Source organism: Myodes glareolus, chromosome 26 (assembly GCF_982192425.1).
Source record: "Myodes glareolus chromosome 26, mMyoGla1.1, whole genome shotgun sequence".
NCBI classification, from domain to species: Eukaryota; Metazoa; Chordata; class Mammalia; order Rodentia; family Cricetidae; genus Myodes; species Myodes glareolus.
Genome location: NC_142051.1, coordinates 36,271,334 through 36,298,591, shown reverse-complemented (window position 1 = coordinate 36,298,591; position 27,258 = coordinate 36,271,334). Strand labels below are relative to the sequence as shown.

At 47.2% G+C, this 27,258-nt stretch overlaps 1 protein-coding gene across 3 annotated transcripts; it reads left to right on the top strand.

Annotated features, from left to right (window-relative positions):
* The first annotated feature begins 746 nt into the window (after window positions 1–746).
* Hal (histidine ammonia-lyase) lies at window positions 747–27,258 on the top strand. 3 transcript variants are annotated; one of them, XM_048418379.3, is made up of 21 exons: window positions 747–894; window positions 1,109–1,460; window positions 2,015–2,075; window positions 2,179–2,206; window positions 2,524–2,598; window positions 2,692–2,764; window positions 2,872–2,938; window positions 3,504–3,541; window positions 4,161–4,286; window positions 6,657–6,796; window positions 8,954–9,001; window positions 9,872–10,019; window positions 11,375–11,470; window positions 11,583–11,641; window positions 13,029–13,109; window positions 16,164–16,229; window positions 16,306–16,471; window positions 20,060–20,194; window positions 23,673–23,781; window positions 23,880–23,949; window positions 25,901–27,258. In XM_048418379.3, exons 2-21 carry the CDS (start codon window positions 1,214–1,216, stop codon window positions 26,039–26,041), a joined length of 1,974 nt encoding a protein of 657 aa, XP_048274336.2. In that variant the 5' UTR covers window positions 747–894; window positions 1,109–1,213; the 3' UTR covers window positions 26,042–27,258. The 3 variants fall into 3 exon arrangements, with proteins under 3 accessions (XP_048274336.2, XP_048274338.2, XP_085539561.2); XM_048418381.3 differs by having other exon boundaries at window positions 780–894; window positions 1,112–1,460; XM_085683435.2 differs by lacking the exon at window positions 747–894 and having other exon boundaries at window positions 1,017–1,460.

Below are 27,258 nucleotides of genomic sequence, written 5' to 3'. Positions count from 1 at the left end.
ATGGATGTTGGCAGAAGCAACTCTATCTCTGTTCTGGAGTAGAAAGAGGCTGGGATTTCTGTTGGAACAATCCGATTTCTCTGAACTGACTCACTACTGGAGTACACACATTCCTTGGAGTCCCTTTTCACACGACCTGTGCTCCTTAACCCTGGTGGGGAAGAGTTTGGTGGCGACAGGGGTGACAGTTATTTGCAGTGAAGAAGCTTAGCTAAACCGGGGAGAGCTAGGTGCCAAGACAAGGAATAGATGCAAAGCCACCGAGGTCATGCGAGTTCAGAGTGAGAGCAATCCCAAACATTTCCTAAGCAGCCCCATCCAGCAGGCACTGGCCCCAGGGTTGGCAGACGAGAGATCACTTTGTCTTTTCCAGCTGCCCACTGGGACAGGTCCTAGCATTATCTCCATTTTATAGGTGAGAAAGTTGAAACCCAGAAGAGTCAAATAAACCACAGAGCCAGGATTTATTCCGGGTAGATGCCGCGAAGCACACAGCAGTAGACAGTTTGCTTCCACATGAGAAAACAAGCAAACTGATAACTCACTACCCCAGGTCAGGAAGCTGGTCATCCATCTAGACACAAACTTTAGCTGTGGAAGTGATCTCTGGCCTTCTCAACCTTCCCTTGGGGAGCGACAGCTTCACAAGCACAAATGGGTGTCGGGGAGGCGTTGCTCAACTCGTGTTTGTGGAATGAATAAATAAATGAATGAGGATTGCCACACTGCCGGGTGTCACAATTGACCGAGGGGATGCGTTTTACCAGTTGAGTAATTCCCCGAAGAGGGGAACATGGTGTTTATGAGCAGCTCTCAAGGCAGACCTCAGAAAGAAACAGAGAGAACTTGGGGATCCTGGTCAGGTGGGGTACCAGCAGAGCTCAGAGCTCCAGGGTAAGAGACCCCTGGTCTTTCTCTGAAGGGTTGCATTGAAGGTGGGCTCACCTACCCATACCCCTCCCTCCAGCCCCTAGTTCAGCTTTCAAAAAAGGCCAAAAGAACACCAGAGACAGCAATCAATATTTGTTCAAAGTGTGAATGAGTAAAGGCAAGGGAAGGGGTGTGTTTTGAAAGTCCATTCTCAGTCTCTCTGCCAACCACACCCCAGCAGGCAACTCCCCTCCCGGGGAAAGGATAAAGACTCTCCAGTCTGGGACAGTAGCGAAGGAGCCAGCGGCCTGTTGCTCAGAAGGATTGTTCCAGTGGCCGAGCCATGCCTAGGTACACGGTGCACGTGCGTGGGGAATGGCTGGCGGTACCCTGCAAGGACGGGAAGCTCTCTGTAGGCTGGCTGGGCCGCGAGGCTGTGAGGCGCTACATGAAGAACAAACCGGACAATGGTGGCTTCGCCTCGGTGGATGAAGTGCGCTTCCTCGTGCGCCGGTGCAAGGGCCTGGGCCTGCTGGACAACGAGGACCTGCTGGAGGTGGCCTTGGAGGATAATGAGTTCGTAGAAGTGGGTGAGTGGCCCTCAGGGGAATGGGATGAACTGCCGGAAGTCACCCTCATCTCAGGGGAAATGACGTGAAAATAGGCTTGAGTACTCGACCCCAGGGAGTCTCAAGCTAAGCTTCGCATTCGCCCTGTCCTCAGCCTGCAACAGATGCAGAGAGGCAGATCCTAAGTGACAAGAGACTGCACTTGAACCCAAAGCTGCAAATCTGAATCCCCTTGCAATCACAGATTCCTTCCGCCATCAGATAAACCTCAGGCCCGAAGCTGGCAGCACAGGGGTGCCGAGATTGCAGATTTAGAAGAAGTGACCACCAGAGCAGGCGTGGAAGCCGGCTAGAACTGATCTTCCACCTATCGCCCCTCGCCTGCCTGTCTGCTTTTTTGCTTTCCCGAATAAAGGCGCTAAGGCCATGGGGAAATGTAGGAAGTCACGTGGCAGCCGCCATGGCTATGCAATGCAAGCTCAGTGCATGGAGGGGCCATTTCTGGGTCTGGCAGCAGTCCAAATGTGGTACCCTGTGGTCTGCAAGGCCCTTCTCTCCTCCCCTTCTCGTTTCAGTCATTGAAGGCGATGTAATGTCTCCCGACTTCATTCCCTCGCAGCCGGAAGGAGTTTTCCTGTATCCTTTCTGCATCGTCTTTAGTCCGCACTGGGGGCTGGGCCTGCCGTGGTGGGACTGGGGCTTTCCCACTCTGCCAGTATGTTCCTTTACCTGGCTTCAGATACAGCAAATACCGGGAGCCTGAGAGGGTGAGCTGAGAGCTACGTTTCTTTCTGTGGGGAAAATGAAGTCTGGTGACACAATACCCCTCCCCTTTAAAGAGGAGAGGTTCGTACCTGAATGAACGCCACATGTAAGGACAGATTTATCCAGCTCCGTGTTGCTACTGCAGCGAGCCTGGCCTCTGACTTTTCTTGCCCAGTCTCGTTATAAGCCGGGCATGTTTTTAATTACCATGGCAATGCCTCACAGTAATAAGCACAAAATATCTTCGGCATCAGACCGTGTCCAGGGCCACCCCTCAGAAACTGCCCCCGGCTCACTGAGACTCACTCCTTTTGTGCAGTACATTGCCTTGGATGGGGACAGTCTGAGCACAGAGGATCTGGTCAACTTGGGGAAGGGACGCTACAAGATAAAGGTATGTGGGGAAGGGAAAGGAGGCCAGCCTCCCTGCTGTTTCCACTGGCCACGGAAGACTTTCACAGGCTCGCTCTGGCCAATGCTTTCCTAGCTCACTTCAACCGCCGAGAAGAAGGTGCAAAAGTCCAGGGAGGTCATTGACAGCATCATAAAAGAAAAGACAGGTACCGTTTCCTCGGGGTGCCCTGGTGCTGTTTTTTATGGACAAACGTAAGAACAAAACTTCCATTGAATCTAATCACGAGGACGCCTGCTTAATTTTTTATTCCAGTTGTGTACGGCATCACCACAGGTTTTGGGAAGTTTGCCAGAACGGTAATCCCCGTCCATAAGCTACAGTAAGTCTCAACTGTACGTCCTCGCCCACCCACCTGCCACGACTTTGAGATTTCGCCTCCACCGAGATGGTTCACAGTTGCTATGTTGACATTCATTGAGCAATGACATTGAGTGAGACCAGTGGCCCTCAACCTTCCTAAGGCTGCGACTCTTTAATACAGACTCTTCATGTTGTGGTGACTGCAACCGTAAAATGATTTCATTGCTACTTCATGACTGTAATTTTGCTACCGTTATGAATTGTAACAGAAATAAATATCTGATATGCAGGGTATCAGGTATGCGACCCCCTCAAGCAGTAGCAACCCATACATTGAGAACCATTGCTTTAGACCAAGCCTTGGGTAACAAATGCTCACACAACCCTGTGAGACAGCCACTCTTCTCGTGTATCTTGGTGAACAGTGTGAGGCTTGAGCTGACTTGTATCCAGCTCGTCACGAGAGAACCAGGCCTACTGTCCCCTGCCCATCTGAAGCCATAACTCTTGTTCCCTTTATATTCCCGGCCGAGGGAGCGCGTTCACCCAAGCTTTCTAAGAGGGTTCTCACCTTTCTCTTCCAGGGAGCTTCAGGTCAACTTAGTTCGTTCCCATTCTTCAGGTAAACTGTTCCTACTATCGGGTGCCTTCTAAATCACCTTATATCACCTGATTGGCTAGCGTAGTGCTACCAGCCACATCGGCTGATTTTGTTCTGAATGCACGCCAAGGTCCAGGTGCTAGGGACCCAGGAGTGTGAGCCGATGACGTCAGACCAGACCAACCTTGTGCTGCAACTCAGAAGACAGAATGGGCCTGGTGGGGGGATGCGCTTGAGATAGGAGCATGTATCCAATCCTATGAAGAGAGTGGTGTGCTTTGGGGAAAGAATGAAGGCTAGTATTGGGGGTGTGAGCTAGGGAGGATAAGCTCTGTGCCCATCACTCTGAAAGGACCTGTGTCAAGGCCTCGCTACCGTATTCTTAAGGTATGTAGGCAGGTGAGATTCACTGAAAGGCTCTAGCAAGGAATTGAGAAGGAGAACTGGGTCTCTAGCTTAGTCTGGACGAGGTTTGAGGAGCCAGACAGGCAACAAGGAGGGCCATCCATCCAGCTTCAGAAAGCCAAGAGAAGACTGGCAAAAGTGGGCAAAGACCCAAGAGGTGAGGGTGGGCAGGAGGTGAGGAATTTGGTTTGGGATGGTTTTTTTCCTTGAAGAAAATGACAATTCTGCTTTGTAGGTGTTGGGAAACCACTCAGCCCTGAAAGATGTCGGATGCTCTTGGCTTTGAGGATTAACGTGTTAGCCAAAGGATACAGCGGGATTTCCTTGGAGACCTTGAAGCAAGTCATTGAAGTGTTTAATGGTAAGGCACTGCCTCCTTCGTGTGGCCTTCCAGAGAGAAGTGGGCCACACCCCAAGAAGTATATTAGGGTGACTAGATGCCGAGGCTAAAGAGAAAAGAATCGAGATGAGTGTAAAACAGGTTTGGCAAGAACCAGTTGTCAAGTAGCAAGAATGGCAGCTCTAGCTATTCCCACAAATGTCAGCCTATCTTGTGGTATCGTTTAAGATAAGCATGAACCCTACCAGTAGGCCTACACAGAGCTTTCAATTGTGCCATAGAAGGGCACAATTCAATGGCGCCCTTCTATGATCAGAGAAATGGCACCAAGTCATCCATAAGCCTGATCCTGGATTATGTCCATCCCAGAAACAGTGGTTTCAGTTGATACCCAGGAATCTGAACTTTTAATGTTTTCCCCACCCCCCATGATGGATAAGTTGTACTCGCACATGGAAATCTAAAGGTAGGTCAAAATGAGAAGAGGTTAATAGTTGACTTAGCCATGAAGTCATTGTGGGACAGGACATGATGCCACACAACTCAGCCCTTAAAGGGGAGGCCAGATTTGCAAGGCTCGGGAAGCTGTCTCTTCTCACAGCTAAGGATAAAACACGAGGTCGATGGGAATCCTAGGGATCCTTGGGGGAAAGGGATGGGAAAAGGTGCAAGGTCTCACAGTCATGCAGAGAAGACCAGATACTGGAGTTGCTATGCAGAGGGCCCAGGGGGACTCATAAATGTGACACAGTGACCAGCGAAGGTCACAATCTACAGGCTATAGGGCTATTCACACAGATCCGTAGTGATCACATCTACAAGCTCGGCTCCACCACACACCTCAAACCCCAAGACAGTAGAGCTCCAACTTTGAAGGCACTGGTGCTCCGATAGATGCATTTAAGGCATCTCTGGGTCCCTGCTGCTCTGAGAATTCCCCAGGTCACCTGTAGTCTGGAAACTGGCCCACGGGTTGGCCTGATGTGTCTGACTGATGTCATTTAACCACAACTGTAGAAACAGTCGCCGTGAGAGGGTTTTATTTTAGGAAACAGGAGTCTCCTTTTAGGGGTAACTTTTGGGGAGATTTCTGAAAAAATAGCACATGTTTATACATGAGCGGGCGTAGTGCATGGGGTGATAAGTGAATGACTGAAGAGAGAGAGAGAGAGTTTTGCCTGTAAATTTATTGTTAAACAACTTTTGTTATTATTACTTTGGTCTTTGGTGTGTGCAGATGGAGACCACGCTTTGTTTCCCGGCCACCCAGACCCAAATAATCACACAGAAACTATATTAATTACAACACTGTTTGGCCCCTGGCTCAGGAGTATTCCTGGCTATCTCTTATATTCGAATTTAACCAATTTCTATTAGTCTATGCATTGCCACGTAGCCATGGCGTTACCTCATTTTCTACGTGGCTTGTTTCCTTGGAGGCTGGCTGGTGTCTGACCTGACTCTGCCTTCTTTTTGTCTGTATCTCTGCTTGAATTTCCCACCTGACTTTACTCTGATAAGCCATTGGCCGAGACAGCTTTATTCACTAACCACTAAAAACAATACATATATAGAAGGACATCCGACATCAAGGTGTGCCATGTCCTTCTTTTTAAAGTAGACATTTTACTTTTGTAAAAAGTCAACCTTTACATGTTTTAAAGCATTCTCCAACAGCTTTTATTGACTGCATATAATCTGATCACATGAATATCCCTTAATTCTGTATCTTCATGATTTCTAACGTTTTGCTCTTAGAAACCAGGATGGGGCCATCAACAGCTAGTTTATAATTGTGTTTCTGAGATACCTGCTAGAACCCTAAGAGTGACGTCATGACAGCCTGAGCCTCATGTCCTTCCCTCTGGAAGCTTGTCCCCCCAAGCACATATTTTCTTTCTTTCTTTCTTTCTTTCTTTCTCTCCTTCCTTCCTTCTTTCCTTCCTTCCTTCCTTTTTCCTACCTTCCTTCCTTTCTTCCTTCTTCTCTTCCTCCCTCCACACTCAACTCCCTCTTTCATAACAACTTAGCTGTCTCTGCTCTCTCTCTCTCTCTCTCTCTCTCTCTCTCTCTCTCTCTCTCTCTCTCTCAGTTCTCGAGACAGGGTTTCTCTGTGTAGCCCTGGCCATTCTGGAACTCACTCTGTAAACCAGGCTGACCTCGAACACACAGAGATCCGCCCGCCTCTGCCTCCCAAGTACTGCCACCACTGCCTGGCTCACCTTCTTCTCTTAAGCATTAGTCGTGCCTCCGAAATGACCATTCTTGGATATGTATACTCAAAATGACTCTAAATTCTGTTGGAAATGAGGATTGTCCTCACTGGCAAAGCAAGGATAACTACAACGGTACAAGCCCTCTTGAGGTCACTGATGCCTGCTTCTCTTGCAGCCTCCTGCCTGTCCTACGTTCCAGAGAAAGGAACTGTGGGTGCCAGTGGAGATCTTGCGCCTCTCTCTCATCTTGCTCTGGGACTCATTGGAGAAGGAAAGATGTGGTCCCCAAAGAGCGGCTGGGCTGATGCTAAATACGTAAGCCTCACGTATCAGCTTTCTCCATAGTGATTCTCCTCCGCTGGAGCCGGGAGACTGGCGTGTGTTGTCTCACTTCGCCTTCATGGCCGTCCAGTTATAGATGAGTCAATTCAAGCCCAGGGAGTCAAACTAGCAAAGGATATTGGCTTCCATATTCCCCTGCCGGCATCCAAGATAGGCGGATATGGATGGGAACATAGAGTCACTCGTTTAGTTTCAGGAATTTGCTCTGCACTCACGAGACTGCTGGTGCCCACTGGGGAGGTCACAGCGGGTCAGAATTGTATTGGGGAGCTTATTTTACAGGTGAGAGTTGTGAAAGACAGAGCCTGCTGTGTGGTCTCTAGAGAGCACAGCCTGTTCTTGAGCTTGTCAGGAAGGCACGGTTTACACAAAGCTTGTGATGGTTGCTTCCTGAACAAATCTCAGTTGAGCATCCCACCGCATTGTTTAAAGTGTCCTCTGTGAGTAGCTATGAGAGGCGTCCAAACAGTAAGTGAAAGAGATAGAGGATTGGGACTGGAGAGATGGTTCAGTGGTTAAAAGCCCTGACTGTTCTTCCAGAGGTCCTGAGTTCAATTCCCAGCACCTATATGGCAGCTTGCAACTGTCTGTAACTCCAGTTCCAAGGGATCTGGCACCCTCACACAGATAAGCAAGCAAAATATCAATGCACATAAAATTTGTTTTTAAAGAAATCTGAAAAAAAAAGACATAGATAGAGACAGACAGACAGACAGACAGATGACCAAGGAGGAAGAAGAAACTAGATTGTCCCTTGGGCTTTGGGGAATTCAAGTTCAAGGTCATCGTTCTTCCCTGCAGCCTATCTTGGTTCTGTCTCTATGGACAGTGTTTCCTCAACCACCTTAACGTGGCAGCCAGCCCGATCCTTGGTCAACAGCAAATCCAAACACACCCTGGCTAAACTTCTAGCATTTCCCTCATCTTTAGGATAAAGGTCAGCCATGATGTGACTTCAAGAATGTTGTTTTCCACGTGATCCTCTCAGCCCGTCCCTCCCCGGGGTCTCTATGGCAGAAACTATAGCGTTAGCTTGCAGCTGGAATGTGCGCTGGGCTAGGCAGAAGGCACAATACTTTGTTCCCATTTGTGTCTTTTATCTTGAGAAGCCCTCTGGGAATCCACCCTCTCTGCTCCTCTGCTCCTTTCTTTCCAAGTCACCCACACATAAGTGCTTACGTCTTATTTATTTCCCAAGCGCTCATCCCTTGCGTGGCCTGGGTGCCCTGAGCTTGTCTGTTTCTACTGTGTGTACCCCCAGCCCAGCCCAACACCCTGCGGTGAGAAGTACTCAGACCCTGAGAAATGGGCAGAGTTAATTAAGAGGCAGCCGTCTGTCTTTCTCCCACTTTAACTCCATCTTCCTTTCCCCCACCAGGGGGATCTCACGTCGTAGCAGCTTTTACTTCTGTTACCTGAGAGAAATCGTATTCTGCCCCCTTCCTCTTGGAATTCTGGCTCTACCTAGTTGAGGGGATTCCATAACCTCCTCTTCATTGGTGTGGGCACATTTGCTCCTAAGCTTTTCCCTGAGAGTCTATCGGTGACAGAGGATGCAGAAACAAGGGTAGAGGACCATCTGGGGTCATGCTTTAAATGCAGACGCATGCATATAGACAGGCAGCCTGGAGCCCAGCCTTAACCGAGTAGGTATATCAGGGTGAGGGGTCTCAAAGATTGATACCCAACACAGAGAAACTTGAAAGCAAAATGTATTCTTCCCTCACCCCTCTTTGGTTTTTCAAGACAGGGTTTCTATGTGTAGCTTTGGAGCCTGCCCTAGAACTCACTCTGTAGACCAGGCTGACCTTGACCACACAGAGATCCACCTGCCTCTGCTTCCTGAGTGCTGGGATTAAAGGCACGCAACGCCACCACCCAGCGCAAAACATACTCTATAGGCAACCAAGTTCTTGCTTCAAAAGTCCACATTTATTTAAAAAACTAAGCCTGATTTCTCACTAAATAGATGCTGGCCCCAAGAACCTGGCAAGAACCAGTTTATGTAGGCATAATCTTTTATAAGACAAACTTTGGAACTGAGAGTATTTCACTGGGCTCCGTATGAAGTAAAAAAATAATCTGGTAGTTCAAATAATAACCATGTTCATGTTTTTAATCATTCAACAGGTCCTAGAAGCCCACGGGTTAAAACCAGTTGTTCTGAAACCAAAAGAGGTAAGTCAGTCCAGAAAAACTGGTTTGTGTGAGCAAATCTTCACATTTGCAGTTTTCATCCGTACTGGCAGCCTCATTGGTTCTTTAAACACAGTTTATGTGTTGATTGATAGCTACTCACAAAAGGACTCCTCTGTGAATATTTAAGATTAGTCACGCCACAAGTCCCCGAGGGTTCTCTAAGAACATAAATTTCAAATATAGTTTTCTAAGGATTTTAATAAGAACTGCTTAGTCAAGGTCCCTTAAGATGCTCTCAGCCACAATTTTGGACCAAGATAATCTTAGGATGTCTTGTCTATGATGGAACTTTGGACCAGGATAGTCTCAGGATGTCTTGTCTAAGGTGGTGGGAAGTTATTAAACAATATAGCACAGAGGGACGAAGATGCTCCATGCTCCACGCATTCCAGAGTGCAGGGCCGCATGGTGCCTTGACAAGGGAAGTCAACAGGTACCCTTTGGCCAGATTTGTGCTGATGATTCCAGATATGACACCGCTCAAGCTCCATGAATATGCACGCCTGGCCCACATGTGTGAAAACACACAGATACACCAGATATGATGTCGCTCAAGTTCATGAATATGCACACCTAGCCCACACGTGTGAAAACACACAGACACACCAGATATGACGCCGCTCAAGTTCATGAATATGCACACCTAGCCCACACGTGTGAAAACACACAGACACACCAGATATGATGCCATTCAAACTCATGAATATGCACGCCTGGCCCACACATGTGAAAACACACAGATGCCTAGTTCAGTCAACTCCCCAGTTTCTCTCCTACAAGAACAGATCTCCTCGTCTGTGGGTTCATTACAAAGAACACAGTAAGAAACCATTCTCCCTTTTCCCACAGGGCCTGGCACTCATTAACGGGACCCAGATGATCACGTCCCTGGGCTGTGAGGCTGTGGAGCGAGCCAGCGCCATTGCCCGGCAGGCTGACATTGTGGCTGCCTTGACCCTTGAGGTGCTGAAGGGCACCACCAAAGCCTTCGATACTGGTCAGCAGGCTCTGTTATTGACTCATTCAACCAGGGTGACTTAGTTGACAATTTTAGGCAGAGGTAGATGGGATGGGAGGCAGGGAAGAGCGAGAAGAGCGAGAAGACGCAGGTGTCCTAATACCCAGAACTGCTACAGCTGCATCTGAGTTCTGTTATGTTCAGTCCTATAACAGTGACATTCTGGGTTTTTTGTTTTGTTTTGTTGGAGACAAGGTTTTTCTGTAGCTTTGGTGCCTGTCCTGTTACTAGCTCTTGTAGAACAGGCTGGCCTCGAACTCACAGAGATTTGCCTGCCTCTGCCTCCCGAGTGCTGGAATTAAGGCATGCACCACCACGGCCTGGCTAACAATGACATTGTGAAGACAGACACTAAGCAACCTGCTCCAGATCACCAGTGATCTGGGCATGCCAAAGTAGACATTGCTTTAGGAGTCAGTGTGTAAGACTTGAAACTCAAAAAAAAAAAAAAAAAAAAAAAAAAAAAAAAAAAAAAAAAAAAAAGGTGTGTGTGGGGGGCTGGGGAGAACTCAGTAGGTAAAGATCTTGTTTTGTAAGTACAAGGACCTAAGTTCAATCCCCAGAACTGACATTTTAAAATTTGTGGTAGTGTGTGCTTGTAATGCATCCCAGAGCTCAGGAGATGGAGACAGCAGACCCCTGGTGCTTGCTGGTCAGCCCAGCTTCCTTGATGAGTTTCAGGCCAGTGAAACTCTGTTTCAAAATGAAAATTAAGGGAAAGGGGGAAGAAAGGTGAACAGTGCCTAAGGAATGACACCTACTCTTGCTCTCTGGCTTCCACACGTGCATTCATATATTCTCGGGCACCTGTGCATGTGCTCGTGCATGTGTAGACAGACAGATGCCTGTGCGCGCGCACACACATGCACACACACACACACACACACACACACACGCACACACACAGAGATTGCAACTGCCCTGATAAGAAAACTGGGAAGACAAAATGATATAAGTATCTGTATCTTATCTGGGAATTAATGATATCAAAGGCTTCGTGTTAATAAGTAGAGTGGAAAATGTCCAAAAATGACTTGGTTAAATTAAGCCACTATGCACACTCTCCATTGTCACCAGTCCAGGTCCTTTAAGGGTGGGCCTGGGGTCTTGTATCACGTTTCTAAGTTTGTGTGCCAACATCTACAACAGAGCCAATCGTGTATATACAGGAAAATTTGCCTTTGGGTTGGAGTATTTAATTCTGCCTGATGAGTGAGAACTTTCAGAACTTTAGTGGGTTCTGTCAGCACTGTGGATGGTCCTGAACCCTCTGTGGTTCATTCTGATATCAGACTCGCACAGACTTTTTTTTTTCTCCCCTCCTTCAATTCTAGACATTCATGCTGTCCGCCCTCACCGTGGGCAAATTGAAGTTGCTTTCCGGTTCCGGTCCCTCTTGGACTCGGATCACCACCCATCAGAAATCGCAGGTCTGAACAAGTTTGTCTGAGTGGGCTCATGGGTGCTGTGTGTGTTGGGGAGACCAGTAATGTGTTGCCTGTTTTCTTCCCCGCAACTCCTCCCCCGCCCCTCCTTGCCCAGAAAGCCACAGGTTCTGCGATCGTGTCCAAGATGCATACACCTTGCGCTGCTGTCCACAGGTAAGGTCAAGAAACAGGAGCCCAGAGGGGGAAATTCAGAGGGGGAAAAATAGAAAAAGAGGAAAGATTTAGAAAATCATGTCATGGCCAAATGTAATTCAAATCTCTCTGCTGCTTCTGTTAAAAAAAAATACGCATTCTATATCCATTTCTCTTGTCGTTATCAGCTTCTTACTGGGTCAGCTAGACCTCTCATTTCTTGACCTCCTGTGTTGATACACTACAACGACTAAGTAGCATTGAAGAGTCTCACTGGCTCTTCCTGAAGGGAAAATCTACAGTCAGCCAGTCAGTTCAAAGGAAAGTGATCACTGAATTCTGCCTTTCAGAATTCGAGTGTCCAGGGAGCATATCTTTTCTTCCTCTCACAATCAAGTAGAAACAATCACAAATGACTCCCTGACACAATTTTAAGAAGTGGGCACAGCTGCTTTTGCATAATCTGACTGATGAGCAATTACAGACATCTCAGGAACCGAGCTGTCACTCAAGTTCTGGTCGAGAGACTAAGAGGGCGTTTGCCCTAGAGCAAATCCTTTCACTGCCTGCGACTCAACATGTGTTATCTGGCGAGCCCATTAAACAGTAGCTCAAAAACATCTAGGGGAGAGAACTGCTGAATTAGCTGAGCTGTAAGAATAAGTCCTGGTTTAAGAGCCCCTGCTATCCTAGAATGATGATTGGCTCCAAATGATGGGCTCCATTATCGGTGCCTTCCAAATACTAATTCATTGAATTTTCCCTACTGTGAAATTGGTACTTTCTCCCATTTTGCATCCAGGACCCGATGAACGGGGTTCAGTACCCTCCTTGCCCAAGATCATAGCATAGATCTTATCTTCTGGTCTTCTGAGAGAGGCCAGAAGTGTACTATGGCTGTCCGTCCTGGGGCAAGGTGCAGGGCGACAGCTGTCCTTGTGAGCATCTTCAGCCTTATGCTTCTTGACGTCAAACCCTGAATGGCTACCATGTGGGTGATCTCTGCGAGTCATCTCCAAGAGAGGCCTATTGTATCTTATTTACTTCTTACCAACAGAAAGTAACTGCCATCATCTACTTCCCAAGTCACTGTTCCAACCAGAAATCTCACTTGCCTACATCCTACCACTGGCATGGAAATGCAATTCTTTGTGGCTAGGGCTGGTGCTTTTTTCCTATACCGCGATGTTTTGCATATTAGTCTAATATTTTTGTATTTATTTATATATTATGTTAATGTATTTATTCTAATTTGTTTTACTGAGAACTTATCGGTTGTCTTCCTATCCCAAAGAAGCCAATTATACTTGCTATGATCATAACTGCAAGGACTGGAGATGGCGTTTTACAAGAATATTGGCATTCTTATTGGATATTAATCACATACCTGATTTTTATTGCGCTTTAGGTCCACGGCGTGGTGAATGATACCATAGCATTTGTGAAGGACATCATTACTACAGAACTGAACAGTGCTACAGACAATCCTGTATCTTTTGAATGTTCAACGCGGTTGCAGCTTTCTCTAGTTGGCTGTGTTAGGGTCTGAGTTGAATTAGCCTGTCTCGTAGGTAAATGAGTAAGTCCCTGGAGCTGAGTACTTGGGGGCTTCTTCTAGGTCAGAGTCGGTAAGTGACAGAAGCAGACACGCGAACGTAGGTTTTGAGTCTAGCTTTTAAAATGGACCCATAAAATACTAATGCAGCATTTGTGGGCATGTTTCACCGAGGCACTGACTGAAAGCCACTGCTGAGGTTGTGGAGGATGTGACTAGGGCCTCCTAGGCTGGCCTTCCCTCTGCAGCCTGGTTCTAGTGATGCAGGATACGCTGGGCAGAAAACAACACGCTAGCACACCAAAGTGTTTCCGGTGACGTAAGGCTTCCTCATCCTCAGGTTTCCTTCTGGAGTGGACTCGACTCGGGCCACAGTATCTGTATCTGTACACGTGGTTAAGAATGCTTTCATTCCTTGTGGAGGGGGCCTTTTCTCCTTCGCGGGATCTCTTTCTCCTAGAGTCTGGTTTTTTTTCTTTTTGAAGCTGAACTAATTAGTCAGGGTACAATCTTTCCAGAGGCATCGCTGCCTTTGAAAACAGGCAAGCCTCTTAAGAACCCTTTTCTTCCCATTCCGCAGCTGCCTTCCTACTCAATCAGGGAGAAACCGCCTAGGGAGCCACCGTGAGAGCAGCTCACAGCCCTGGTGAGCAGATGGCAGGTTACCCAACAGCTGTGGCGGGCTTCTCACCAAGGCTTGAGTGTGCTATTCCCTTAAGCCTACCTTAGGATTTCGTTTTATGTTCTCCGAGGTCACTTCATCAGTTCAAACCGGTAGTTGCTAATCCTTGGGATTACGAATCTGTCACGCATTCTAGAAGGAACAGCGTTTTTTATGCATGCTGTGCATGTGGTCTTGCTCTTCATTGGTATGGGGCAATTCTATACCGGCACAGTTAGACCTTTAAGGGTAACTCAAGAGTTAAAAGGGAAAGGATTAGAATGAATTTGCTGGATATGGATGACAGATTTTTAATTTTCTCCCAGCCATAATTTCAGCCAAAAGTCCCCTACCTTCTTAATAAAAGACTCTTGATTGTGGATGAATTCTCAGCTAGTTGAGAGTACCTCTAGTCCTGATGTTCCCTGAGAGGACAGGTTTCTCTGTGCTGCCCTGCAGGTAAAGAGCACCCAGGGCAGAAAGGTGGGTGTTAGGGAAGCCGGAAGTTGCTGGAATTCTAGTGACTAACAAAGTTGGGAAACAAGAGAATAATATGACATGTTTAGTTTCTAAATTAGAGCAGCAGTCAGTCAATACAGGGATTCAGGGGACCAAGAGAAGACTGTGCCTTTGTGGGGCTGTAGGATACTTTCCATTGCAAAAATCTTTGCATGTTCAAATCCCTAATTTACTTGTGGATAGCCCATGTGCTTCTTCCTGGACTTTTAAGTCCTTTCTAGATTACCTGTGACACCTAGTACAGTGTAAATACTACATAAATAGTTGTTTTATTGTATTATTTAGGGAATAATGACAAGAAAATGCCTGCACATACTCAGTATAGATACAATTTTTATTTTTCTTTTTTAAAAAATTATTTATTTATGTAATTTTTTAAACGTACATTGGTGCTTTGCCCGCATGTACGTATGTCTGTGTAAGGGTGTGGGAGATAATCTTGAGCAGACAATATGGTTGCTGGGACTTGAACCCAGGTCTTCTGTAAGAGCAGTCAGTGCTCTTAACTGCAGAGCCATCTCTCTAGCCCCGACCCAGTTTTTCTTCTGAATATTGCCATTCAGATGAATCTCACGCCACAGATTCAAACCCTGGTAACAAATAGGTAAATATATTGTTCATAAAGCCCAGAGGGAAATCGTAAGCTTTTGGAACCAGGATGGAGGGCCTTTTACTAGCTTTGCCTTGTGCCTGCTGGCTTCAACAAAGTGTGCATAGATTGGAACTCCCTCTAGGGGTAATCACACTCGAGAGTCCAGAGTTCCCTTCTGCAGAAGGGGGTCTGCAGGACCTGTTGGCTATTGAACACTGGTGCAGGATCTCCCAGGACAGAGACAGAAACAGTCCCAGCATGGATTATTCCAGGTGTTTTGGAGGGCGCTCTATCAGCCAAATCTATTCAACAGCTTCTTCTCCGGAGCATGGGCTAGCTCGCAGCTCTACAGGAGAAATAGAATTTGGTTTCAAACCAGGGGTTCGTGGTAGTGGTTTCAGCTTTTGAGTACAATTGTTTAATTGGTGGAGTAGAAAAAATAGGAGCTGACATCACCGATCCCAAGAGAAAATGTTTCATATCCCATGGTCTCCAATTATTTACACACAATTTACCGTCTCTGTGTGTGTGTGGGGGGGTGTTGTGTGTGTGAAAGTGTTATATATGTATGTTGTGTCTGTGTGGTGGGTGTGTGGTGTGTGCCTATGTGGTGTGTGAATTGTGTGTGTTGTGTGGTATGTGTGGTGTGTGTGTGTGAATGTGTTGTATGTGCGTGGTAGGTGCCTACATGATGTGTGTGGTATGTGTGGTGTCTGTGTGAATGTGGTGTGTGTGTTGTGTGTCTGTGTGGTGTGGTGTGTGTTTTGTGTGGTGTGCGTGTTGTGTGTGTTTTGTGTCTGTGTCTTGTGTGTGTGTTGTGTGTCTATATGGTGGGTGTGTGGTGTGTGTCTGTGGTGTGGGGTGTGTGTGTTGTGTGTCTGTGTGGTGTGGTGTGTGTTTTGTGTGGTGTGCGTGTTGTGTGTGTTTTGTGTCTGTGTCTTGTGTGTGTTGTGTGTCTATATGGTGGGTGTGTGTCTGTGGTGTGGGGTGTGTGTGTTGTGTGTCTGTGTGGTGTGTTGTGTGTCTGTGTGATGTGGTATGTGTATGTGTGTATGTATGTGTGTGTGTTCCTGTCAACAACTGCCTCCGGGAAGACTTATCTTCCCCCTGTCTGTACAATGACTGTCACTTCCATACTAAACATAAACAGATGGGGTAGGAGTCACCCTTGAAGTGACAAACAACATTACATGTAAGCCTTAACCTGTTTGTAAAGATGGTCTTCGCCAGTCGAGGAGAGACAATTTCGGGAGGAAACTTCCATGGTGAATACCCAGCCAAAGTAAGTTTTCTGACCGTGCTCCCGACCCCGGAAGTAGATTCCGAAGCCGGCCAGCTGAACTGAACTGTTCTTTTAGGCCCTGGACTATTTGGCCATTGGCGTCCATGAACTCGCGGCAATCAGTGAGAGACGAATCGAAAGGCTGTGTAACCCTTCGCTCAGCGAGCTGCCTGCCTTCCTGGTGGCTGAAGGAGGCCTGAACTCTGGCTTCATGATAGCCCACTGCACCGCAGCAGCCCTGGGTAAGGACAGCGCCCTTTGTCAGAACACAAGCCCCGCCCCCGAGGGCCTTTCCAGATTCCCTCACAGTATCAACCTCCGCCTTGGAATGAGCTCTGCTGTTGCTTTGCTTTCCTGTGCATCCTACCGCGCATGCCTAGCACAGCAAACAGGTTGAATCTTCACACTGTCTTAGAAAACATAAGACCTAAACGATGTAATGCTGCAAGATACTAACGCAACCGTGAGGCATAAGTGGAAAATGGCCCCAGAGAAAACAATCCTGTTGCTACATTTGAACTTCGTCTGTGTAGCTTTCCCCCAAAAAACAATCAGAGGGAAAAAAAAAGACAAAGACAGTTTTGGTTGATAGTAAAAAGCTGAACTAAATTGAATGCTTAAACTTTGGAGATCTTCTACTAGATACACTGTCCACTAAAAGGTTAAGATGCGCTCTAATATATAAAAATACTTCCAGCCGGGCATTGGTGGCACACGCCTTTAATCCCAGCACTCGGGAGGCAGAGGCAGATGGAACTCTGTGAGTTTGAGGCTGGCGTGGTCTACAAGAGCTTGTTCCAGGACAGCTAGGGCTGTTACACAGAGAAACCCTGTCCCTAAAACCATACAAATAAATAAATAAACACTTCCAAAAAGCAATATGCCTCCTGGAAACTGAGCTTCAGGGCAGCTGGTTTCCTATTCGAAACTGCAAGGAGCAGATAATTAATGCATCGGAAGGATGCCCGCCACAAAGTCAGTGCCAGTGGCCTTGCTTATTTCCCCTCCCTTAACCATAGCAACAGGATCAGGAAGGAGGAGACACTGTTACTATCGCCATTGGCCAGGCAAATAATCGGAGACCCCAGAAGCTAAGTGACTTTTCCAATATTGCCTAGTAATTGGATGCAGAGCAGAACTCAAATGCAGCTGTATTTGGTACCCAACTTCATGCACCCCCTTCTGTGAGCTCCTTTTTATCACCACCACAACCACCATCACCATCACCACCACCACCACCATCACCACCACCACCACCACCACCACCATCACCACCACCACCATCACCACCACCACCACCACCACCACCATCACCACCACCACCACCACCACCATCACCACCACCACCACCACCACCACCATCACCACCACCACCACCACCACCATCATCATCATCACTTAAGAGCTTGAGTAGCAGGTACTTTCGGTTTGCTGACTTAAGCTTCTTACAAATTAAAAATGAAATTTTTAAACATCTCAACCGGATTTGAAACAACTTAAAAATCTTTAATGACATATTGAGAAAAAACAGACACTAATAATAATAAATAAATAAGCAGCAATAGCAACAGAACCTAGATTTGTCATGATCCAAAAGGGAAATCTTTAGGTGAAAAGTGTTTATTCTAACTACGTGCTTCGTAGACGGTGCGGATTGTTCTTTCTTATTGGGTTAAAAGTGGCAGAAAACCAAGTCCTTCAGGTCGTCAGCGCCCATCTTTGTATTTCCTGTTGCCAGAATGCTGTGCCATGTTTTCCTCGTTGGAGAGCTAAACTGCTTGATGATTTGGCTGATAGGCTGTCATTTATTCAGGCCCGCCCTGCTCTGCATAAGCAGCTGAGTCCTCCGTGGGTGGGTCGCCTGCTTGCTTCTCTTTGCTGTCTTGTGGCGTAATGTAACACAAGTGGGGCCCGTTTGTTTGTGTTTTTCTGTCCTTCCAGGTACCCCCAGCTGTTTAGTCCCAGAGAAAAATCACACTGAGATCTCTATAAGTTATAAAGCTGTTGGCCTGTTAGGTCAGGCTTCTTACTGGCTAACTCTCATATCTTGATTAACCCATTTTTCTTATCTATGTTAGCCATGTGGCTCAGTACCTTTTTCAGTGGGGCAGCTCACATCCTGCTGCTTCAGTGATCTGGGTAGGAGTGGGAGGAATCAACTTCCTCCTCCCCAGAATTCTCCTGCTCTCTTTGCATCATTTCCACTTCCTGTCTGGTTTTCCCGCCTATACTTCCTGCCTGGCCAATCAGCGTTTATTTAAAACATGGTTGACAGAATACAGACAATTCTCCCGCACCAGCGTAAGAGTCTCTGGGTATCTGGGATGTCACTGAAGCCGCAGCTCTGAGGTGGCTGCTGACCTTGGGTCTCGTCTCCTTGGTTCTCCCCCCCACCCTTGCTGTCCTCTCTAGGGTGTCTTCTGGGATGAGGGCCCCTGTGGAATCACAGCCTGTGGCCCCAAACACAGCCTGTCTCACTGATCTACCTTGCTGTCTTGCTCTCCGGGTGTCAGCACCCTCTTTCTAGTCCTCCTACACAGGAGGCTTAGGCCAGGGTGGCCCCTGCATGTCCAAAGAGGAGAACCTCAGCCTTTCCCCAACTCTCATTATTCTGGTAACCCTGATGATAACTGCATGGAGAATCTCTACCACATAAAGAGAGTACAGGCTACGTCTTTACTGCCTTGGGCTTGAATTCCACCAGGGCCTCTAACCTTTCCTGCCTCAGCACATCTTTCTTGGTGTCATTCATCTCAGTGAAACCATACCCATTTCTTACGATGAACCACTTTATTGTTCGGAAAACCCTCCTTCCCAGGCAGAAGCTGTGGGTATGAGGCTGCCTGGGGTCCTGGCCTTGATGCTGTTGGTTGCCGTGGTAGTGGCTGGGATGCACTATAGCAAATGTGGCTCCTCACAGGGTGTGAGGGTCCCTAGGCTGCTGGGGCAGTGGGGTGGCTCAGGGTTCGCAGCAGCCCACTCTCTCTGTTCCTGCGGCTGGTCGATATCAAGAACCTGTGTTCATCAGCACACAATCTTAAAATAGAGTAGTCAGATTCAACAACCCCCAAAAATGTAGGATGCCCAGTTCTATTTGAATTACTTGGGATCGACTTATGCTAAACCAAAACCAAAATAACAACAACAAAACCAACCAAACACTTTTTTTTATCCAAAAAAAAAAAATTCTCAATTCAGCTGAGCATCCTGTATTTTCTTTAACAATACTACCTCAAAGGACTAGGTAATGTGATGGTTAATTAAACACGTCTGGTGAAACCTAAACCCATGTATAACCAGTGTGGCGTCAGGCCTCTCTATCCTCTTGATACTGCCTCGGATGCGTAGACCACACGACGGTGGCTGTACCTTACATCATGCTGTCTTGAGTATTAGACAGATTACTTATCCATATAAAGTCTTGGAGTTCTGCTTGGCTTCATGGGTCGAGGCCGGAGAGATGGCTCAGCAGTTAAGAGCACTGACTGCTCTTCCAGAAGACCTGGGTTCAATTCCCAGCAACCACATGGCAACTGGAGACTGTCTGTCACTCCAGTTCCAGAGGAATCCCACACCCTCACACAGACATACATACATGCAGGCAAAACACCAATGCATGTTTTAAAAATACATACATAAATAAATTTTTTTAAAAAAGCATTGACCTGTATGGTTTTTTTTGACTGTGGCTCGGCACCATGGTGCCTGGGTCATGATCAAGAATCCCTGGAGAGGTCCTGTCATGCCGTGGAGACTCTGGGGGAGCTGTGCAATATTTTGGCGGCATTCCGTTTTAGGGCTGCTGCCTCACTTGCTCTGGTCTCTTTCAGTTTCCGAGAACAAGGCTTTGTGTCACCCTTCGTCTGTGGATTCCCTCTCTACCAGCGCTGCCACGGAGGACCACGTCTCCATGGGAGGATGGGCAGCCAGGAAGGCCCTCAGAGTCATCGAGCATGTAGAACAAGGTAAAGCCGACCCTGGGAGGTGGACCTCACTGGGAAACTGGCTTTCCAGGTCTTCCTCGGAATGGAATAATCACTGCCCACTGAGTCAGTGTTGTTTTGAAACTCCCTTAAAGTACAGGGTGCAGGTCCTCTGGTCACTCCCAGAAACACTAGGGAGAAGCGGAGGAGTGTGGCTAAAGGCTTTCTAGGTGATTCGGTCTCTCACTGAAGATGAAGAACTAGGGATACACAGAGATAATCTGACTCCTTGTGTAACTTTATTTTAATGACGCCGGGGTTTTCTTCACTTGTTTTAATATCTGGAAGTGGAGAGGACCATGAACCCTAGCAAGCCTCAACCGACTCAAAAGCCCAAACGTTTGCTCCCCATTTTTTTATTTTCCCAGATTATTTTTAATCATATCTCCATGTTGTCCATATATACTTCCTCTCTTCAATATGGATGACTCCAGACTGGAGAGATGGCTCAGGGATTAAGAGCATAGAATACTCTGGTAGAGAACAAAGTTCAGTTACCAGAATCCAGACCAGGTGACTGCCTGGAACTCCAGCCCTGGAGGTATCTACCACCTCTGGCCTCTGTGAGTCCCCACATTTATGCACACATAAGAACGTGTGAGCATGCGCGTGCACACACCCTTGCTTTTTCCTTCTATTCAGTCTGAGACCCCATTCTGTGGGGTCGTGTCACCCACATTCAGGGAGAGGCTTTACCCCTCAGGTGAACCTCGCTGGAAACGCCGTCACGGACGTGTGTAGAGTTTTGTCTCCAACATGATTTTAAGTCTGGTCAAGATAACTGTGCTGGTTAGTTTAGTTTTGTTTTGCTTTGTCAACCTGATACAAGCTAGAGTCCTCTTGGAGGAAGCAGCCTCAACTGAGGAAAGGCCTCCATGACAATGCCATGTGGGCAAGTCTGTGGAGGGCATTTTCTTGATTGTTGATTGCTGAGGGGGGATCCCACACTCTGGGGACAATGACACCCCTGGGCAGGTGGTCCTGGTGGTATAGGAAAGCAGGCTGAGCAAATCACACGGAGACTGTGCAAGCCAGTTAGCAGCACTCCTCCATGGTCTCAGCTTCAGTTTAACCCTCCAGGTCTGTATAGTGTTAATTGCATGTATGCTTTCGGGGCTGTTTGGTGTTGGACAACCAGTTGGTGCGTTCCTCCGTAGGGAAGACTCTGTTTGGTGTTGGACAACCAGTTGGTGCGTTCCTCCGTAGGGAAGACTCATATCTTCTCAGCGCGCCACAATTGCCTGTAGCTCTTTGTGTGGGCTTTAACATCCCATTAACATGTCAATTTGTGGCGTCCTCATTCAGCTCCTGCTATCAGGGCTTTCCTCTCAGCCAGGACGCCACACCACACCCCGCAGAATTAAACAGCCGAGCCCTGGTATCAGCCTCAAATACAAACTCAAAGCCTCCCAGCTGCAGCGCCTCAGCCTTTCCTTTGGGCTTGTTGGAATGGGGATTCCAGGCCCTGTTTTAAATCCTGTCGTCCTGGCTCCAGGCTTCTACCCCTTGTTTTCCTTCTGGCTTTTGACTCAGCGAGACGCCAGGCTAGTTTTCTGGCAGGAAGATGGATGTTCTGGATTTTTCTGGTAGCTTCTTTGTGATCTCGCTTTCATGTTTTCGGTCCCTCGGGCATTTCTGATGTCGTGACATGGATTCCAAAGATTTAATGAGATGTAGATTCTCCCAGTTATCACAGCGCCCACTCCCTGTCCTTGCTTAAGTAACTAGCATGGGAGTATGGAAAGTGTAGAAAGGCACCTGACATTGAGCAGAGCAATGCAACAGAGAGGGCGAGATGTGCCTATCTCCTGCCCGTACAGAAACGAACGTCGGTTCAGAGAAGCAAACACTGGCCAACCTGACAACTCTTTGTGGTAATGAACAAGACACTGAAGGGCAGAGTTACAGGAGGAGAATACAAGAATCTGATCAACGCTGGCAGTGGTGGCGCACGCCTTTAATCCCAGCACTAGGAAGGCAGAGGCAAGAGGATCTCTGTGAGTTCGAGGCCAGCCTGGTCTACAAGAGCTAGTTCCAGGACAGGCTCCAAAGCTAAATATGGGGAGTTCTATATATATGAGGGGAGTTTCCCCTCCCCTCATCTCCTCCCAGGTCCTCTCTACCCATCCAACAAAACACCTTTTTTTCTCTCCCCTTAGGAAACAGAGAGACCAATAAAACAAATAACAGACCGGACTAAAATAAAGTCAAGCAAACAGACAGAAGGAAAAGGGGAAAGCACATAAACACATAGACACGCAGAGATACTCATACACACACACACACACACACGTACGCAAAACCCATGGAAATACAAAATTGGCTCCAACAACAACACTGAGTTCATTTTGTGTTTGCCTGTCTCGTGCTGGGCATGGGGTCTCCCTTAAGTGTGGTTTGTATACCCAGTGATGGTGACTTGAAGAAAGCTAAGCTTCCCCTTGGCAAGCGGTTGTCAGTTGGGAATAGCTTCTGGGTTAGGGATGTGGGGCTTGTACCTATAGCTCCTCTCTCAGTTCTGGGACACCCTCTGGCTTGAAGCTGGGCAGGCCCCGTGCATACTGCCACAGTCTGTGGGAGTTCATAGGCCTGCCAGTCCTGTTGTGTCTGGAAGGCACTGTTTCCTTGGTGTCTTCCATCTCCTCTGGCTCTTACGATCTTTCTGCCTCCTCTTCCGGAAAGTTCCCTGGGGCCTGAAGAGGTTCCGCGAAGACCTCCCGTTTAGAACAGAGCGTTCCAAAGGCTCTCTCTCCATGCATGTTGTCCATCTGCAGGTCTCTGCCTTAGCTTTCATCTGCTCCAGGAGGAAGCTTCTCTGATGACGGCTAAGTGAGACACTGGTCTGTAGGTATAGCAAAATATCGTTATTGCTCTGTCCTTTTATTAGAACAATAGTACTTTGGTTTTTTTTCCCTCTAGGGCCACGGCCTGTCTAGTCTCGGGTTCCTGGCCACCTGAGCAGTGTCAGGCGTGGGTCTCGTGGAGTAAGTCTTCAATCCAATCAGAGAGTGGTTAGTGACCCCCACAGCTTCTGTACGGTATTGTGCCGACGTATCATGCAGATCGGTCACCACTGCAGACCGAGGGGTTTATATCTAGGTTGATGCTTAGCTTCCTCTTCTGGTAGCATGCAGAGTACCTTCTGGTACAATGAACACTAGCCAGCAAGGTGAAGGCTCCATTGAGGCCCCCAGCTCCACTCCTCCATGTTCAATGAGATACGCAGGGCAGGTGTTGTCTTCCGCAATAGGGCCTTATTGTCAGTTTCTGGAAAGCTGCCAGCAGACTTGGAAATAGCCCAAGTTGTTTTGGGTTGCACTGGCAGGCAATTTCCTTCTCTCGATACACAGAAATCCATGTCCGTATAGCTGACTCCTGGTAGTTGCAACTCTGGGTGATTCCAGCCCCATAGGATGAAGCCAGACGTGAACCAACCGCTGCTTCCCTGTTTCTGTTTTAGTGCTGGCCATCGAGCTCCTAGCTGCCTGCCAGGGCATAGAGTTTCTCCGCCCCCTGAAAACAACCACTCCGCTGGAGAAGGTTTATGACCTGGTGCGCTCTGTAGTCAGGTAAAGTCAAGGGGTCTCCGGGACCCACTCCATTTCAGAACGGTGAATCTCTACAGAGGCAGGCGTGTGGCTGATGGCTTGCTCTGCTTTCTCTGAAGGCCCTGGATAAAGGATCGCTTCATGGCCCCAGACATCGAAGCAGCCCACAGGCTACTTCTGGAGCAAAAGGCAAGCTGACGGCTTCATGGCTATGGGAAAGTGAAATGGGGGTGGGTTGTGGAGAGCTGTGTGAGCCGTTCTCTCCTGACTGTTCCCAGGGAGAGAACACAGAGGGATAGAGCTGATTTGTAAGGTGACTAGTGCCAGCCGATAGCCCCCCCAAAGGCCCAGGTTGGACCCAAATACTGACTGCGGAAGAATTAGAGTGAGAAATAGGTTTTAAATGGAATGTGGAGGCAGTATTCCTGAGGAGACTATTCATGAAGGTAGCTCATTAACCTTCTCTAGATGTCCTCTGCCCTGCTAAAATATGTCATCCTGCTGATGTTAGCACAGCTGCCACCACCAAGTGAAGAAGACACCGTAAAGTCCCAGGGTTCCATCGGGTTCCTGCACCTGCCAGCCTGGCTCAGCAAGATAATTTTTTTACTGCTTATCTCCTCTGGTTATATTGGCCAAGGACTTAGGCAATTGATACAGGTGCCTTAAGGGTGGGTCAGCTTTCAAAATGCATACAAACAAAAAATGCATACACCCTATGCAAGTTAATACATATGCATATTTACATATGTGCTTATATGTGTCTCATGTATAATGTGTATGCATATGTAACACATATAATATCCTTTACAATAAGCCATATATACATACACACATATACACACATTTATATATATAAACATATTTTATATATTTTTATATATACACATTTATATATATATATGCAAGTGCACACATTATATATACATATACACACATTTTATATATGTGCAAACACACATTTATATACACACATATATGTATATATACACGTTTTTATATATACATGTACACACACATATATATGCAAACACACATTTATGTATACACACATTTATATATACACACACACACTGTTATACACACACACACACATTTTGTTTTAATGCTTTAAAATCTTTAGAGTCATTAGAGTCCCATTCCCTAGAATCCCTTGATTTTCCTTAGAGCTGTGACCCTGTTCTGGGGGAACAAACTTGCCCTTGAAACTTCACACCTCTGATTTCGAGGTGTACCCCATGTCCTTTGAGGGAACATGTCTTCCACGAGGGGTTAGCCTGTGAGGAATACATGTTCTTTTTCAGATTTGTTTCAGATAGTATCTCAGGCTATGTAGCTCAGGCTGGCTCAAGACTCACTGAGCAGCTCAGGCTGGCCGCAAGCTCACAGCAGTCTTCTTCCCTCTCTATATTCCGGAACCAAGGGTGCTAGGATTCAGGCAGGAGCCACCACGGCACGAGCTAAGAGTTTATTTTGTGAGGGCATAGAACGGGAAAGATTCCTTGGCTGTCAGGGGCCACTGGCGGAAAGAAAAGAAACTACAAACCAAAAATGGGGCCTTAAGGAAATAGGTTGGTAGACGAAGAGGGAAACCTGGCCATATGTGTGACAGTCTTATCATCGTATACAAACTCAGCTTCCATCCCATAGTTCTCAGATGAAAGTGGAAGCTGATTCTGGCTTGTCCCCGGGGATGCTTAAGGGGCTGGGAGACAGGCCGTATTTGCATACTGGTGGCCATAGAAACACAACCTCAGAAGAACTCATTGTACCACCTTTCAACTTCCAAGCCTCATGCACTGTCCTATCCACCAACCCCTGAGTAAGCATCCAGAATCTCACTCTGAGTTGCCAAGGTTCTGTTTGGTTTTTGTGGATTTGCTTGTTTGGCTAGAGTAGGAAGCAGCTTAAAACCCTTTACAATGTGAGCTTGGTTTTGGACTTTGTCTTTTAAAATCCTTTATTGCAACTAATTAACACAAGAGTGTGTCAAATGGCTCAAAAAATAAGCAAACAAGTTGCTACGTGTTTGGCCAGGTATGGAGCGCGCTTTGGTTTGGGGTGAAGCTCTGATTTCTTCATAGCGCGGGGAAACAACCTTTCGCGTATTTTGACTGTGTTTCCCCTCCTTGCCTCTCAGGTTTGGGAAGTTGCTGCACCGTACATCGAGAAATACAGAATGGAACACATCCCGGAGTCCAGGCCACTTTCTCCCACTGCGTTTTCACTAGAATCCCTGCGAAAGAACTCAGTCACCATCCCCGAGTCCGACGATCTTTAATGGGCTCCCTCGTGGCGGGGCACATCAGATGTGTCTGAGTTCAGCACAGCAGTGGTGTGCCGCTGAAGGGGAGGCCCCGGAACTGCCTGTGATGTGTAGAACTCACCTCTTTTCAAACGCGCTCTGGTTAGGCCCGTGGCAGAATGCAGTCTCTGGCTCCAGGATCTTGTTACCATGGTTCAAGGAGTGCAGGCTGTCTTCAGGTGGTGGAGTTTCCTTTCTTGGCCATTCTTTCTTAAGAATGGCCATAATTCCTTAAGTCTATTTTTACTCTTAGTGGTAGGGAAATCATTATTTCAGATCATTCTTCTTAAAAACATTAGATTTTTGTGAACTTCTAAAAGCTTGTCTATAGAAACTCTCAACTAAGTGAATTTCTTTGGCCGATTGGACCATACTGTAACCTGACAAATATGCCTCAATTCAGAGTTTGTTCTTAACCCTTTTCTCCTTCTACTAATTGAATAATAGAAAAAAGTCTGAAGTAAGGGGAGCTAGCTCAGGGGGTGCATAATTGAGTTCCATAACTGAGTTCATAGTGAGGATCCAAATTGAGTTCAGATCGTCAGCTTCAGTGTAAAATAAATAATAAATAAATAAATAATGAAAAGCCTGGTGCGGTAGTGGGACAGAGACAGGCAGCTCCTGGGAGCTCACTGCTCAGCCATTCTTGCAGAAATAGTGAATTCCAGGTTCAGTGAGAGACCCTGCCTCAAAGCAATGGTGCAGGAAGTATTAGACAAAGATCATATTAACAGTTACCTTCTGGGCTCCGTGTGTGCCCACAGGAGCAAGTGCACATGTAAACACACACACACACACGAGGAGGGGAACAGGTTTGAAGCCATTAACTACAGAGGTTAACAATCCTTTTTGGGGGGCGTTGCTTTTGGTTGTTATCTGTGTCCTGTGCTTCAACCACCCCTCAAAGAATGAAAAGGAATTAGGGGGTTGAACATAAAGATTGTTCTGGCCTAGCCATGCCTTTTATATTTCTCCAGGCACTACACATATCTCCTAATCACTTGGCCATGTGCTCAAGTTGAAGTTCAAAGTTAGTCCTGTTGCCTCCCATGGCTTAGAACTCCATTCACCTGTCGGTAATAACTTTACTAAGCATCCGCCTGTTGCACTGATGAGGCATTTTGGGGGTGGGGATGGGAGCCAACCCACTGCTGGCAATAGGTAATCATTAAAATGAGCTTTGTTGACACAGA

Coding starts and splice junctions, on each gene's coding strand:
- Hal (XM_048418379.3), top strand. CDS start 1,214: ATGCCTAGGTACACGGTGCACGTGCGTGGGGAATGGCTGGCGGTACCC. Junction 16,472..20,059: donor CTGCACCGCAGCAGCCCTGG/GTAAGGACAGCG, acceptor GGTCTCTTTCAG/TTTCCGAGAACAAGGCTTTG. Junction 23,950..25,900: donor GGCTACTTCTGGAGCAAAAG/GCAAGCTGACGG, acceptor CTTGCCTCTCAG/GTTTGGGAAGTTGCTGCACC.